The sequence below is a fragment of the Haplochromis burtoni genome, unplaced genomic scaffold (assembly GCF_018398535.1).
Source record: "Haplochromis burtoni strain Fernald_Lab_line unplaced genomic scaffold, NCSU_Asbu1 Contig_51, whole genome shotgun sequence".
Taxonomy (NCBI): domain Eukaryota; kingdom Metazoa; phylum Chordata; class Actinopteri; order Cichliformes; family Cichlidae; genus Haplochromis; species Haplochromis burtoni.
In genome coordinates this window covers 99,800-117,506 of record NW_024582412.1, presented here as the reverse complement: position 1 = coordinate 117,506, position 17,707 = coordinate 99,800, and the positions used below count along the sequence as shown (strand labels likewise).

At 40.2% G+C, this 17,707-nt stretch overlaps 1 protein-coding gene across 4 annotated transcripts in view; it reads left to right on the top strand.

The window, feature by feature from the left end:
* whrna (whirlin a) overlaps positions 1-17,707 on the top strand; it is a 212,298-nt gene that overhangs the window by 139,183 nt on the left and 55,408 nt on the right. For all 4 annotated transcript variants that reach the window (XM_042220570.1, XM_005921732.3, XM_005921733.3 and 1 more), the window contains exons 4-5: positions 387-595; positions 10,155-10,191. In XM_042220570.1, coding sequence (XP_042076504.1) covers positions 387-595; positions 10,155-10,191 — 246 coding nt within the window. The remainder of the gene's footprint in view (positions 1-386; positions 596-10,154; positions 10,192-17,707) is intronic.

Sequence of the window (17,707 nt, the reverse complement as noted above, 5' to 3'; positions counted from 1 at the left end):
TCATTATTCTCCTTCTGCCTCCAGCCTCAGCTCTTTGATAGAAAGTGAAATTACATATGAAAACTTTTTCAATTACATATTGAACAGTTCTGGTCCTCAACCTGTCAGTGAGCAGGGAGTTCTTTAATCTTTGTGTAATTATTTCTGTTCACCGCCCAATCTGAAAGAGCCCAAACTTTTAACAAGAAACCTGTAACCTAATTTTCTAATTCTCATCCATTACACACCTTATACTTCATATACACCTCCAACACCTCCATCCACTGTTACCTTTCTTTGACCTTTGACCTGTCAACCTGTGCATGTGACAGTCTCTGCCTGCTCCACCCTCAACGCCTTGCTCAGTCCCCTCCGCCACTCCTGTCTCTTCCCCTCCCCCCACTCAGGTTGGTGACCAGATCTTGGAGGTGAATGGCCGCAGTTTCCTGAGCATCCCGCACGATGAGGCCGTCAGAGTCCTGAAGTCATCACGCCATCTGATGATGACAGTGAAAGACGTAGGCCGCCTGCCGCACACCAGGACGGTGGTGGGTGAGACCAAGTGGATCGCCAGCTCACAGATTGCAGAGAGCTCTGCCAATAGCAGCGTGGCAAGGTAAGTCCTGACAGTCCCAAAATTATATGATGGTTTTGAAAAAGATGACTTTCTGATACTGCATGAAATATTAAACAGCCCTTTTATACTCATTTCCAGATTCCAGCTATTTTTATTCTTGCAATATAGTAAAGTAGATTTACATGAGTCAGCTAAAAAAAAATCCTCAATCATCTTGGGATTTGCAGCCCTTCAGTTCGCATACTGTCAAAAACAAGCAATTTTAGCCCTTTTCCCCTTAAAGCTATCCTCCCTATAAGCTGACTTTTTGCCTAGTTGTGTCCTTTTTGACCGAATCGTTTCTGGAATCCAAACTGGGAAGTCATTCCACAGAAGAGGATCAAGGCTCTACTAGGCATTCTACTTTAAGAAAATCTGTTGGCATAATATCATCACAACGAGCCAAAAGGACCCAATGAGCAGACTCACAAAAAATGAAAACAGTGAAAGGATTTTATGTAGAGTTAAACAAAAACTTAAAATAATGAATCGCTACTGGTACAGATTTAGCGGGGTGATCTGAAAGAGGGTGAAAACCAGCATTAGAAATAAAGAAGTGGCTGTAACTAAATGAAACAACAGGAACAAATGGGGAGACGAGATGGCGATAGAGAGTAGGCAGGCAGGTGAGCTGGGAAGCCAGGTGGGTTAATGCAGGAAGCTTAAGTTTTGCAAAGTGTAGTTCTTCTCTGAAGCCAAATATGGTTTTGTGGGTCCAGAGAGAGCCAGATGACTGAAATATCACAGGAAAACAAGGTTTTCTTGAAGCACAGGGGAAAACAAAAGGGAAAAACAGAACCAGCCCCAACCAGATTAGGCTTAAAACTTTCCTTTTTGATAAAGCTTACAGTTAAGACTGGATCCGGTGACCCAGAAACCTCCTGTAGTTACGCTGCAATGGGCCTAGGCTGCTGCAGGCTTCCAATGATGCAACCAAGTGTGTCTTCTTCACTCACCTCTTTTCCCTCTCTATGTGTTATACACCAGTTTGAATTTAATTAGTAGTTATTATTAAAGTCAGACTCTCCTTTATGATGCATCTTTTGTTCTATGTCCCTTCCCTCACCCTCAACCAGTCGCAGCAGATGGTTGCTCCTCCATTAGTGTGGATCTGTCAGGTTCCTTGAGGTTGAGGTTTCTTCCTGTTAAAAGAGAGTTTTTCCTTCACACCGTTGCCAAGTGTTTACTCTTTGAATCCTGAACTGAAGGATTTTCATTGAGCTTTTAGAAAAGTAACAAAAAGGGAATAATAGTAGTCCAGCCTCATACCGAAGACATGGCCTAGTTTTTCAGCATCACTGTATCTACAAGTGGCTTGCAAAAGTATTGAACTTTTCCACATTTTGTCACATTACAGCCCCAAACATGAATCAATTTTATTGAAATTCCACGTGAAAGACCAACACAAAGTGGTGTACACGTGAGAAGTGGAACGAAAATCATACATGATTCCAAACATTTTTTTACAAATAAATAACTGTAAAGTGGGGTGTGCGTAATTATTCAGCCCCCTGAGTCAATACTTTGTAGAACCACCTTTTGCTGCAATTACAGCTGCCAGTGTTTTAGGGTATGTCTCTACCAGCTTTGCACTAGAGATGGCACAATACCACTTTTTTATGTCCTATACCGATATCATAAATTTGGATATCTGCCGATACTGATATAAGTCCGATGTAGCGTATTTTATAATCAATAAAATGTTTTTTTTAAATATCTTGCTGCATTTTGTATAAGTTCATACTCAAGTTTAAAAAACAAACAAAACTAAAGCTATTCTGTTAAACCTGTATGTAAAAAATACACTGCACCCAAAATATTTCATAGATCAGCAATACTGATCAATCCAGTAAACTTAAACCTACTCAATCCTCCGTATTCTGGTATTTTAAGAGTACTTAGTGGAAATATTAAGCAACCTAACTAATAGGGTCGCCAACTCCGAACAAAAACCCCCCAAAAAATAGGGAACCACCCCCCACCCTCTGCCTCATAATGCTTAATTGACGTAATCAACTTTAATTTAATACACATGTAAAAGAAAATGCACAGAAATCAATAATTTTTCTACAATAATTAAATAGATTCAACATCTTTCTTCTAGTAATATAGCTTACTAGGGTATATTAGACTTAACAGTTACTATATACAGTAATGGACTTCTATACATTTTACATCAGATGAAAACATTGGTTGTAAGATTCAGATAATTACTTATTAAAAGCTAGACATGACAATAAGAAAGAAAAGTCTTTCTTTGTGCCCCCTTTCCCTGTTAATGCCCTACCTGCCCCCCTGGCTAAACCATGCTAGATCCGCCCCTGCACAGTTACCAGCTCTCTGCTACATAGAAAAGGATCCTGGTGTAGAAAGTAATATTTATACAAATTCTAACAACAGCTTATCAAGCTTAAACGTGTTGCTGTTGTTTATCCGCTGATTTCCTCTTTCTGGCGTGAAGTGGGCGATAAACTAACAAGAGACGGACTCGCGACAGAAAAGCCGATCAGCTGATCATTGATCAGTTTCATGACTGAAGTAGCAACAGGAGAGGGAGGGGAAGAGGCAGTCGCTCCCAGCATTCGCTGGGAATGCTTTACAGACATTCAGAGGTGAATTTACACACTTGCTTTACTTCTCTCTGGGATAACTTTGTCGGAGATTAAATGCCGGTTTGGTAGCGAGCTCCAAATGCTCAACCAGACCGCCGACAGGTCTCGCAAGCCACAGCCGCTCTATCACATGACGCATACTGCTCCAACGTGCTAAGGTTATGAGCTGGGTTACACCATGTCGCAAGTTTTGTGAGGTGCTTTTGTGATATTGAATGGATCGAATTAAATTTTTTATTTCTCTCCAATATCCGACCCAGTAATTTAGGTCATTATCGGACCGATACGTAATATCGGATCGGTCCATCTCTACTTAGCACATCTAGAGACTGAAATCCTTGCCCATTCTTCTTTGCAAAACAGCTCCAGCTCAGTCAGATTAGATGGACAGCGTTTGTGAACAGCAGTTTTCAGATCTTGCCACAGATTCTCGATTGGATTTAGATCTGGACTTTGACTGGGCCATTCGAACACGTGGATATGTTTTGGTTTAAACCACTGCATTGTTGCCCTGGCTTTATGTTTAGGGTCGTTGTCCTGCTGGAAGCTGAACCTCCGCCCTAGTCTCAAATCTTTTGCAGACTCCAAGAGCTTTTCTTCCAAGATTGCCCTGTATTTGGCTCCATCCATCTTCCCATAAACTCTGACCAGCTTCCCGGTCCCTGCTGAAGAGAAGCACCCCCAGAGCCTGATGCTGCCACCACCATATTTGACAGTGGGGATGGTGTGTTCAGAGTGATGTGCAGTGTTAGTTTTCTGCCACACATAGCATTTTGCATTTTGACCAAAAAGTTCCATTTTGGCCTCATCTGACCAGAGCACCTTCTTCCACATGTTTGCTGTGTCCCCCACATGGCTTGTGGCAAACTGCAAACGGGACTTCTTATGGTTTTCTGTTAACAATGGCTTTCTTCTTGCCACTCTTCCATAAAGGCCAACTTTGTGCAGTGCACGACTAATAGTTGTCCTATGGACAGATTCCCCCACCTGAGCTGTAGATCTCTGCAGCTCGTCCAGAGTCACCATGGGCCTCTTGGCTGCATTTCTGATCAGCGCTCTCCTTGTTCGGCCTGTGAGTTTAGGTGGACGGCCTTGTCTTGGTAGGTTTACAGTTGTGCCATACTCCTTCCATTTCTGAATGATGGCTTGAACAGTGCTCCGTGGGATGTTCAAGGCTTGGGAAATCTTTTTGTAGCCTAAGCCTGCTTTAAATTTCTCAATAACTTTATCCCTGACCTGTCTGGTGTGTTCTTTGGACTTCATGGTGTTGTTGCTCCCAATATTCTCTTATGCTGGGCTTACACTGTGCGATTTTTTTTCAGTCGCGCGATTCAGCTCCTGCTCAAACTGTACGATTGACTCGCAGGGGTTAGAAGTTCATAGGTCACGATGCAGGGTCTCACACTATACGGCCCGATGCTCTGATGCGACCTGAGTGCTCACACTGTGCGTCCATAAAATGAAGGTTATAACAGAAATTCTGTCGCTCGCTCTCCCTCTCTGTCTTTCACTCACACAGACACACCACCACCATCAACTTTGCTAAATTGCTAATGAAAAACATTGATCAGGCAGCTGTGATTGAGCAGCAGTGTAATCCAACTATTTTCACGGTTGTTGTGGTCGTGATAATTTTGTGAGCCACATCGAAAAGGCTCGGATGAGCTTTCCAAAGTTCTACAAGTTGTGCCTCCATCGCTTGTGTCCAGATCACACGCTGCACTGCCGTGCTGCGCCGTCTTTTTCGCTGACATTTGTGTTTGCCGTGCGCAGTGTGAGAAACTGCGGTGACACCCTCACGACCAAGCGATTGATGATCGGGAGCTGGTCGTGAGGTGTTAATCGCTTCTCGATGCACGATGAAGGCCAAAATCGGGCCGATCGCCAAAACGGTCGCACAACTCAAAAATCGTCTCAAAACGGGCCAAAAATCACACAGTGTCTGCCCAGCATTAGACAACCTCTGAGGCCGTCACAGAGCAGCTGTATTTGTACTGACATTAGATTACACACAGGTGCACTCTATTTAGTCATTAGCACTCATCAGGCAATGTCTATGGGCAACTGACTGCACTCAGACCAAAGGGGGCTGAATAATTACGCACACCCCACTTTGCAGTTATTTATTTGTAAAAAATGTTTGGAATCATGTATGATTTTCGTTCCACTTCTCACGTGTGCACCACTTTGTTTGGTCTTTCACGTGGAATTCCAATAAAATTGATTCATGTTTGTGGCTGTAATGTGACAAAATGTGGAAAAGTTCAAAGGGGCCGAATACTTTTGCAAGCCACTGTAGTTTTGTTGGTCCGAGCTGTTTGTTTAGTATACATATTAAAGAACATATTCTGGCCAAAAATGACTCCTCATAGTAGTCCTGGATGCCAGCATGTTTCTGAGATTCTTTTCTAGATCTCACTCTTGTTATGACAAAGTTAAACTGAGCCATTACTTTAAGCCAGGCACAGAGTTAAGCTTAGCCTGCAGTTCCCATGTATCAGTTGATAAAAGCCAATCTCAACAGAAGAAGCTGCTTAGCTAATACCCTGGCTGATACCCATTTTTGCACTGATATGGCACATCTCATCGATTCATCCATTTTCTGCTGCTAATCTGGGTTGCAGGGGCCATAGTCTAAGCAGAGATTCCCAGGCCTCTTTCTCCAGCCACCTCCTTCATATCTTTTGAAGACACTGGGGAGTTCCCAAACCAGCCAAAAAACATACTGTAGTCCTTTCAGCCTTTCTTGGGTGTGCCTTGGGGTTTCCTTCCAGTTGGGTATGTCCCAACACCTCATATAAGGGGCATTCAGGAGGCCTATAGCAGTTAAATGCACGAACCACCTCAAAGGGCTCCCTCCTGCAAAGTGGAGGAGTAGCACCCACCAAAATGACCTTAACGTATGTCTAAGGAAGAGCCAGGCTACCCTTTGAAGCTCCTTGTATCTGGAATCTCATTCTTTCAGTCACTATTCACAGCTCATGATCATACATGACAATGGGAACGTAGACTGACCGGTTAATCGACAGCTCCTCTTTCAATCTCAGCTTCCTCTTCACCACAGCAGGCTGGTACACTGTCTGCATCACTGCAGACACTGCACCAATTCATCAATCTCCTGCTCCCTTCCCTTCCTGTGCTGATCTTCCTGACTTTCTATGTATGAAGGGTGGCGAGGTCTCTAAACAGACCAAATATAAATTAATCAACATATAAGTGACCACCTTGTTTTGATTTAAAGAAACCAGTCCAAACATCAACTGTGTTTGTGTGTCATACAAACAGTATGACACAACATACCAGTTTGTGTGTCATTTGTTTGATTTGTGCAAAAACCAGAGCATGAAAGCCAACACAGCCTGGAGTCCATCCGGGGCTGCCTGATGACGAGGCTCACTGTATTGACAGTCTTTTTGCTTGAGTTATCTGTCCCATATTTATATCCGCTATTAAACATTCAGACATGAGAGTGATATCAATCCTCTTACAATATCTTCTCCTCGGAGTAGACTTACTTTCCGCGGTGAGCAGTCATTCAGCTGAAGTGTAGTTCGTGCTGTGAGTCAGTGCTAAAGGAGAGTAGTAGCAGTTCACGGATCAATGGCTTAGTGGTTGCTGCTGTGATGCTCCGTGTTTCATAATGTGTTTTTAAATGACTAAATGAGGGTTTATTACTTGCTCTCAACACTGCATGCAAAACACTGAATATTACTCAGCCACATTAATATTTTTTTATTAGCTTCAGAGGTTTACATGAAGTACCTTTGATGCACGTTTCACAGAAGGTTTAGCATTTAGCATTTTAGTGTATGCATTATACACTAGATTTCACCAGGGAATCTGCTATAGAAGATTTGATTTAATGAAAAACGTCATCATAAATAATGAACTGATAATTGTTATGTTTTAGGGTTTTAGTGTTAACACTGGCCTGTGGAAAAACACAGTGTCATTAGATTGATTGGCCTGGGATTCACTAAATCTACCTTAGTGCAGGTACCAAAGAGAAACTGAAAATCTATAATTATCAACACAACAGAAACTTTTAACAAAAAAAATACTGCTACTACTATTAATAGTAGTAGTAAATCAAAAGAACTTGAGCTAAATGACGCACTGAGTTTCTCATTTCTTGCTACTACTATTAATAATAACAATAGTAAATATTCAAACTATTCTACATTCAGTGATGAAAACAGACACAAGGAACAACTTGAAACCTGAGACACCTACAGCTCAGAAAAGAAAGAGAACATGATGAAGTGCAGAGAAAACATCCTGTTGGTCTCTGATGAATTTTAGCGTCTTTAAGCATTTAATGTATTCAGACGTCTGACTTCTGGCGGGACTCCCACCCCCTCCAGTGTGGAGCTCCTCTCTAAATGCCACACCTGAACAACTCATCTGCAGCTCACAACCTGGAATTAATGTGCTCCCCAACAACCAAATTAAAATCTGATGTAAATGCCAGACTGATTTTTCTCATCAACTCCGTAGCACACAACACATCGACCCAACAACCCAGAACTTGAAAGTACTCTGATTCACCAAGGGCTAAACAAAAATCTGTTTACATTCACAATGAATATCTGCTCATTCCTCCCATCTGAGACGTCTCTTCATGGTTATTATGTGGGTTCTTGCAGCTCAGCTGTGAGGTAGATGTTTATACTTTGTGTTCACTGGTTTCTGTACGATATCTCTCTGTGAAACCATTAAGACATAGCTGAAACTACATGTCATTTTGGTTTGACTTAAACAGACTTTTCTCATTTTAATAAATCTACATAAATGCAATGAGTGCATTTACATAATTTTCACACAGTGTCTTAATAACATCAAAAGAAGAAGGTGGAACATGCACCACGAGGCAGGGAAAAATACTAAAAACTCAAATACTAAAGATGTTTTCCCTCTCTTCACTCATCTCTTCAGCATATTGGTTGCATGTATTTCCATAAATTCCATAGGTGAATTTCCATCAAGGTTTTTAATTCAGTTTCACTTTTCTTACATTTTTATGAATATGGATTATGCTCAAGCAGGGATAATAAACAGGAATCCAGTAAATGTTGATCATTCCATGCATCATTTACATTTATAATTAAATTAATAGTTGATAGTGATCATTTTAGCTTATATGCTTCCCTGATGAGTTTTCCCTTTCATCACCATAATTTTTATAGATAAAATGAGACTGATTGTTTTTCCCCCTTCTTGCTGATAATATAGTAGAAGCTTCTTCTATTGTCATCACCCCAGCAGGAAGCCCCACATGTTTAATTTGGCAGATTTGCACACGAGAATCCCATTCCTGATGCAACTCCATGAGGATCTTATCAAACCAGGGATCTGATACAACAGTGCTGAAATATGTTTCACTTTACATTTAGCTTGGATCCATGATTATTTTTACTGATTGCCAAAAATTGTAGCGTGTTGGGCGCTAACTTTTTTCAACTTCTGAAGTGGTACATGGAGGAAAAGTTTAAGAACCACTGCACATGACACATATCTGGCATTACAAAGAGAGCAGCCAAAGAGAAAACACAGGGAAAAAACATAAAAAAGAAAGAATAAATGGCTAAACTGGTCTCAGAAGTCCACTGGTCTTATTGAATTGAAATCCCTAAACAAGCTCTACACACTGTGTGTCTGTGTGTCACTGAGCGGTTGCACTGCAGTGTTTCCAGTTTAATTTTATATTCTCTTTTTTATTCCTGCTCCTGAAGGCAGTGCTGAGTTGTCACGTTTACTTGTGGATTTAGAGCCTTTTACATTGCCGGCACTTCAGAATGTAAAGACTCGAGTCATTTCACTCTAGTAGAGACGTGGTGCTGAGAAAATGACACATGTTTGAAAATCCCTCTTTTCATGTCCTTGAAGAGAGAGTGTGGGTGTTTTTCTTCCCCCCCCCCAAAATGAATTTTAGTGTGTGCTTTATATTTACTGGAAAGCTTGGCCTGAAGACAAGCACGTCTTTACATTTCCTAGTGAAATGTCTTACTGCACAGCTGTTTCTGCCACATCTCTGACCTAAGCCATGACAAAGACTTCAAATCTCCAGTAGTGTGCATTTATCAGCCTGTGATAACTGAAAGATATTTTCAAAACTATATTAAAAAAAAAAAAGTGGCCTTTCAAGATATCAAATCCCCCTTTCAATTCAAAGCTCCAAATATATTTGTATTTGAGAGAGGAAGTACTTGAGCTGGAGAAACTGAGTTGCTATTAACTGTTTAGACAGGCTCAAAGTTTGCTCCTTTAATGCAGAAGAGCCCATTATGAGGATCTCTTGTGTGTGCACTCATCGTACTTGAACATCGGTATTGCTTGCCACTTTAACTTTGCTTTCACATCTATTTATTCCTATCAGTCAATACTGTCAAAAGGTATTTTCAGTCTGGAAAATTGGATCAAGTTTGCGTCATAAAGGAAATAAAAAAGCGGCTAATACACATTTATCTGTCACTACATTAACCATTCTTTGATATTTGGCCATGTCACTCATCATAGCTTGCTTTGCACAGTTTGTTTTTATTCCTGCAGAAGTAGTCTGATGTTTAGGTTAATGTGTCACCGTCAGAAGTCAGAACTGTGAGGACATATTTAGGACATCTATAGGATCTGGCCAAACATTTGAAAGCATGGCAATACTTTGTGTCACACGAGACACATAAGCTTTACACTCATTGGAGAAGGGTGTGTACACATTTGCTGCAGTGTGCCTGCAACATCTACTAATGTGTGTTAATGTAGTGTTTGTTTAGGCATACTTTAGAAATATGTGGTGGAAGTGCTGCATTAATTGGCTGATTATTAATGCCTCATATTTGTCAGTTAAAGAATAAATATTTCTGCAAGGAAGGACAAGTGCATTTGTTTAATTTTTGCATGGTCACTAAGACTCAGTGATTTGTTTCTTCTCTTTGTTTGTTTCTCTGCAGCTTTTCTGTGGATCAAGGAGCTTCTGCATCAGGAAAGGTAAGACAAGTAATGTGCTCTTTCTATGTGCATGCACTGGAAGCTGTACACAGAAGCTATATATGTTTGTGTGCGTCTAGTATTTCATAGGTGGTATAATTTATTTCTGTGGCTGTCCTCATGGAATTATATGGAAGATGTTATGCATTTCTCTTAAACCTAACCTGTTTTTAGTGCCTAAACCAAACCAGTAATGGAAAATTAGATGAAGAAATAAATGAATAAAATTAGGTGAAAACCAAGAAAATCAACAAGCACAGAGGTCTCAAAACAGCACAAATTACAACCTCCTTACCATACAGGGAGTGCAGAATTATTAGGCAAATAAGTATTTTATCCACATCATCCTCTTCATGCATGTTGTCTTACTCCAAGCTGTATAGGCTCGAAAGCCTACTACCAATTAAGCATATTAGGGATGTGCATCTCTGTAATGAGAAGGGGTGTGGTCTAATGACATCAACACCCTATATCAGGTGTGCATAATTATTAGCCAACTTCCTTTCCTTTGGCAAAATGGGTCAAAAGAAGGACTTGACAGGCTCAGAAAAGTCAAAAATAGTGAGATATCTTGCAGAGGGATGCAGCAGTCTCAAAATTGCAAAGCTTCTGAAGCGTGATCATCGAACAATCAAGCGTTTCATTCAAAATAGTCAACAGGGTCGCAAGAAGCGTGTGGAAAAACCAAGGCGCAAAATAACTGCCCATGAACTGAGAAAAGTCAAGCGTGCAGCTGCCAAGATGCCACTTGCCACCAGTTTGGCCATATTTCAGAGCTGCAACATCACTGGAGTGCCCAAAAGCACAAGGTGTGCAATACTCAGAGACATGGCCAAGGTAAGAAAGGCTGAAAGACGACCACCACTGAACAAGACACACAAGCTGAAACGTCAAGACTGGGCCAAGAAATATCTCAAGACTGGTTTTTCTAAGGTTTTATGGACTGATGAAATGAGAGTGAGTCTTGATGGGCCAGATGGATGGGCCCGTGGCTGGATTGGTAAAGGGCAGAGAGCTCCAGTCCGACTCAGACGCCAGCAAGGTGGAGGTGGAGTACTGGTTTGGGCTGGTATCATCAAAGATGAGCTTGTGGGGCCTTTTCGGGTTGAGGATGGAGTCAAGCTCAACTCCCAGTCCTACTGCCAGTTTCTGGAAGACACCTTCTTCAAGCAGTGGTACAGGAAGAAGTCTGCATCCTTCAAGAAAAACATGATTTCCATGCAGGACAATGCTCCATCACACGCGTCCAAGTACTCCACAGCGTGGCTGGCAAGAAAGGGTATAAAAGAAGAAAAACTAATGACATGGCCTCCTTGTTCACCTGATCTGAACCCCATTGAGAACCTGTGGTCCATCATCAAATGTGAGATTTACAAGGAGGGAAAACAGTACACCTCTCTGAACAGTGTCTGGGAGGCTGTGGTTGCTGCTGCACGCAATGTTGATGGTGAACAGATCAAAACACTGACAGAATCCATGGATGGCAGGCTTTTGAGTGTCCTTGCAAAGAAAGGTGGCTATATTGGTCGCTGATTTGTTTTTGTTTTGTTTTTGAATGTCAGAAATGTATATTTGTGAATGTGGAGATGTTATATTGGTTTCACTGGTAAAAATAAATAATTGAAATGGGTATATATTTGTTTTTTGTTAAGTTGCCTAATAATTATGCACAGTAATAGTCACCTGCACACACAGATATCCCCCTAAAATAGCTAAAACTAAAAACAAACTAAAAACTACTTCCAAAAACATTCAGCTTTGATATTAATGAGTTTTTTGGGTTCATTGAGAACATGGTTGTTGTTCAATAATAAAATTATTCCTCAAAAATACAACTTGCCTAATAATTCTGCACTCCCTGTAGTCCTGGACTCTTGTAAAGTTTTGTGGAGTTTGGGCTTTTTTTTGATATTCATATTTATTTGACTTATTAGTTTTGTTTCATTCTTGTATTTCTGATGTTAGATTTTTGTAAATGTGTCCAATGTTTCTCTTGTCTTTGTCTCCATCTGGTTTGTCTGTGTCATACTTTGTTTCTACTTCCTGTTTAATTTTAGACCTCAGTCACACAGGCCCACAGGCCAGTTGGCGAGTCCTTGGCAACCTCTGGTAGCTAGGAAAAATATTTGGATTCCCTAACTGGATGTAGAGTGATTGCTGGAGGCTGCTGGTTGTTGCCAGGTGAAACTGGTCACAAAGAGGGTGCTATACCAAAAGTCTACTTTTGATTGCTTTACTTGCCAGAACATTTCTGTGTTTGCCTGCAGTTTGCATGAAAACATGGTTTGTCTGCAAACACTGGCCATTTACTCACAATTAAAAGCTACGAGAAATGGAAAACATTTGCTGTCACAGTTAAAGATGTGCCTTTTGAATTGTGTTTGTTGGGGTGGTAAGGCACAACTTTTACTTTGCAGGAGAACATTTAACATTATGGTTTGTTTTGCAATTTTTTACACTTTCACTGTAACTTATCAAGCAGATCCAAAGGAATCACAAGGACATTTTTGGTGGAGCATCATATAACGCCTTGCAACCAGTTATCACAGACCTCCAGCAACAACTTACTGACCACCTGAAGAATACACATTTTTCTCTTGCAGGTTGCTGCAACTAAGGCCTTAGTACTGACATTTCCATGTGTTGTTACCTATCCCTGGACTTTCTCGCTTTATCTTATCCCAATTACTTGAATGTCTGTGCCTGTCTCTGTATTCCCTCCTGTGTGATTATTGGCCCCAGTCTCATTGCATTCACGTGTGCCGAGTCTGTCCTGCGTGAATGTATACGCACAGTCTTGCCTCTCTTCTTGTCTGCTGCCCTCTGTTTGTGTGGGTTTTTTTAATTCTCTAATCAGCAACCAAATGCTTGCTTTATTGATTGGTTACCACCTACCTCCGCTTCTTACATTTAGATCTTGTCTTCACCAATTTGTGGCACTTCTTGTTGACAAACATGACTTATAACCTCACCACCCATCGAACCCCTTGATAGAGACTCTAAAGAGGACTTTTATCTTGCTGCAGCAAATACGGGTACAGTACTGATGAGAAAAGAGCATAATATTACACCCTGGGATGAAAAGCATATACGCAGACTGATACTGATGTATCTATTTTAGGCCAGTATCGAGCTATAATATCATAGCATACCATAGTATATTATTCTGATTCAGTTACTGGTTGTGAATGAATAAGTTATGCCTGTAAATTCTCACCTTTAGTCTCTTAGATACATATTTTAATTGTAGTTTAAAGGTAATAGTTTACAATAAATCGACCCAAGCACTGATAAAGCAATAACAACGATTACTACAGTATATAGTTCATTAATTAATTACATTTGCATTTAGTCAGCAAACAAAAAAGATGAGGATCACATTTTTCTGTGATTTTTTTTTTCTGAATCTACTCACTATGTCGAGCACTTCTTCACTGTTGACTCTGAATTTGCAGACATTTGTCATTCCATCAGTCCATTGGTGAAAAAAAAAAAAAAAAGAAGCTACTTGCTGTTGTTGATCCTGTCCTGATTTGTCCTGCTAAAGTCATGTCGCTTGCTAATAACCTTTGTTAGACTTCGTGCTATTCAGTTTTAAAGGCTAACTCCATCATTAAAAGTCTCACCAGTCATGGGACATTACACTGACAATTAATTTGGAAATGTGTGAATAAGAAGAGGCAATAAGTCTAGATGTGCTGCAGAGCTGGTGTTGAAAACTTTCAGATACTTTGATTGGTCTTGTCAGGAGCTGGGGAGACACTACTGCAGTCATATTAAATTAAGTGTATATTTTGTGCATATTTTAGATTTTTTGCACGTACAGTTCAGATTTGGGCTAATAAGGCCACTTGGGGATTTTACGTAATACATTGTTTACAAGGATCCATGTTTCAGTCTTACACTCACATGTTAATACACATGTTAATACAATTTACTCACTATTAAAACATTAAATCAACCCAGATAATGTGGTAAACCCAACACATTAAATTTTCATTCACTCACCATAAAATGCACTTGTGCTGTCCTTATTGCTGACTTTGACCGTGACATTGCAAAGCAAGAGTAAAGTTTGCTGGACTGTAGAAACAAAAGGGAAGCTGGAAGAGACAGCAGCTGACTGCAGAGAAAGAGGTTGAGAGGGAGAGCTCACTTTTCATTATGGAAGCTCTGATGGACAGTCTCCTGACAGAGCAGGGAGGCCATGAAGCTCCTGTGTAAGAAAGAGCCAAGGCAGGGAAGATAGGCAAGGGGTATTTTGAGAATAAAAGACATTTCCTCCAGACATGATCCCAAAAGTAAGTTATAGACATTGTTTTGCACAGCAATGTCTTCTATGTACTGTGTCAGAGTTTCCATTTTGGAAAGAAAGCTAACTTGTGCCATGCAAACTAAAGGGTTGTGCTCACTGATCAGGAGCTCAGAGATAAAAGGTTAAATATGCAGGTATGATTATTCATAGAAATAACGTCGCAGTAATCCCACTGTATGCTAATGGCTATAATCTGCCAAGATAGCAAAATTGGTTTTACTGTCAGTGCTATCATCTCTATGGCTAAGTTTAACCCTTGATGATCTTAAATGTTCAGCACCTTGGTCAACAGTTTTTGTTTTAACTCATTCACTGCCATTGACGTCTATAGCCGTCAATTGCAGTGAATGAGTCAATGGGTTTAACTCATTCACTGCCAATGGCTGGCAGTGAATGAGTTAAATGTGCTATATAAATAAATTTGACTTTACATACTGTTTAGGCCACGTGTGTTCCCTCTTGACATTAAACAAACAGTAAAAAATAAATAAATAAACACTATCTCAATTTTAAATTGATTTGCATTAAATGGATTCTGTCAAAGATGAAAGTATTTTAAAACATTTGAGCGTTGAAGCTGCTCTGTGTCAGATCTGACCTGCATCTATTGCAAAGGATTTTCAGGTCCACCAGCATCGATCAAATCAAGAGAAATTAGGGTTTAGCTTAGCTTCACTGCTTAGCTTCCCGCAGAGCATCTGCTCTTCTTTAAAGGGTCATGAAGAGGGACCGCAAAACAGTGACACAGTAAAAAAACATAAATGGCACCTCTGCTTTTTTGAAACCCCATTTTTCCAGTGGCCTCTGCCACGCATGAACAGTTTCATGTTATGTTGAGCTAAGAGCAGCACACTGTCCAGGGAGCACTCATGAATGCAACAACCGTGTTGTGATGTACATTTGTGTGACCAGTAGTAACAAAGGCTGACAGGGAGTGAGCACATAGACTAAGTATAAAGATCAAAAAAATGAGAGCATAGAGCGCAGTGGGCAGCACAGCTCAAATTTTGGGCCATTTGCTGAATTTAGCAGTCAGCAGCACCTCACATCGCGTTCTGTGGTGGTGCCTGTAGGTGTGAATGTGAGTGTGAATGTTTGTCTGTCTTTCATTGTTATCCCTCTGCCCAGGGTGACCCCCGCCCACCCGCCTGCCCTGTGGCAGCTGGCTCCAGCCACGCCCCCCGTTTATCCAGTTTCACTTTCAATAAAATATTATTCATTAGGGTTACATAATTATGCTAAAGTACATAGTAGAAGTTGTTTTTTTTCAAAGAATACATGTTTCAAGATAATACTAATAAAAAACATTCTCCCTACTCTGTTTGATTGATTAAACATTAATCATCAATTTTGTTAATATCAGGTAGGCTATTTATAGATTTCTAAATAGATCTGTATTCTTCATATGAGCATGATGTCTTTATTTATTTATTTGCCTGATTTATTGATTATCATACACACTTTGAAATTGTTCAGACTCATGTTCTGAATTTACCAGTGTTATACTTCCCCCACCTTTGTAAATTAGAGGAGAGTAACCTGACGTTTGTCTACCAGTAACTTTATTAATATTATCGCACGCCATTAGTTGTTGGAGTAAAAGCATTGCCATTTCAGCGCCATACATTTCTACAATTATTGTTATGTGGATTCTACCCCTGCATTACAAGCTCTGTGTGTTAGTCATGTGTGGAAAGCCATTCTGGCTCTTTCAGCGGACTCAGCCAGGAGAATTTATGACCACTTAGTTTTTCCCCACGGGGACCAATAAAGTACAATAAAGTACACTTTCTTTCTTTCATCTTCTCCAAGAATTTACAGGACACTTGCCATCCTATCCACTCTGCTATCCAGTGTCTGCAGAGAAATATTGGCATCTGATGAAAAACTCCCAGAATTGGTTGCATACATGAACTGTGGAGGTGGGACTGCGACTCAACTAGATGACACCATTAATGTGCTAAATATAATGTTGCAGGACATTGCTGGAAATACGGTTTCCCTGCACAAAATACATAAGCATTTTTTAACTGCTTCTTGAGAATTTCATGTATGTTGCCAATCGCGTTTCTGTTGAAAGACACCTTTTAGGTTTTTTGTTTGGCTTTTCAGATTCATTTTGCAGTTCACTGTAAATTTGAGGTAACAGGATAAAAGTCCAAGTCTCAGGGGGGATTTGAGCTTTTGATGTTGCAGTTTTATAACTGGTGTCGTTGCGAATTTAACTGGCAGAACACCCGTGCTTTATACAAGTTATCACATCTCCTCACTCGGTGCCTATGCATCAATGCCAAGAACATATACTACAAGAGGAAGAAATTTGATGAAAATGTGTTTAAAAAATTTCTCGCAAGGTGTTCAAATGTGCAGACATTTATATAGCAGTAGACTTCATCAATCACTAGCACAGGTTTTAAAGCTTATAAGTATAACCCTATTTCAAAAAATAGGTTTTGTAAACTGTAAATAAAAACAGAATGCTATGATTTCCAAATTTCAAAAGCCCATATTTTATCCCCAATAGGACATAGAAAAATGTGAACTATTTACACTGAGACATTTTAATATGTCTTGAAAAATATTACCTCATTTTGAATTTGATGTCAGCTAAATGTCTCAAAAGTGTTGAGACAGGACAACAAAAGTTAAAAAAGAAGTAGTGCTAAAAGGAAGTGGGTGGAGGAACTTTGCAACTAATTAAGGTCATTAAATAACATAGCTGTGTGTAAAAAGAGCATCTTAAAGAAGCTAAATTTCTCAGAATTAAAGATGAACAGAGGTTCACCAGTGGATTAACACTGCATCTACAAATTGTTCCTCAACACTAAAAAACTCTCATCTACAGTACATAATGTTATCTGAAGGTTCCAGGAATTTGGAGAAATCTCTGTACGCAAGTGACATTATTGGTTGCCTGTGATTTGGGTCTTAAGGCAACACTGAATTAAAAACAGCTGTGATTCTGTCATGGAAATCACTGCATGGGCTCAGAACACTTCCAGAGGCTGCTGTCTATAACACAGCTCACTGTGCCGTCCACAAATGCAGGTTAAAACCATATGTGAACATGAGAAACACCGCCATCTTCAGGGGGCAAAGCTTGTCGGTTCTTTATTTCGGTAAGGCCTTCCTTAGCTGCAAGTACATCTATTATAAGAGTACGGCTTCAAAGTAGAAGAGTCCAGATGCTGTACTGGCGCG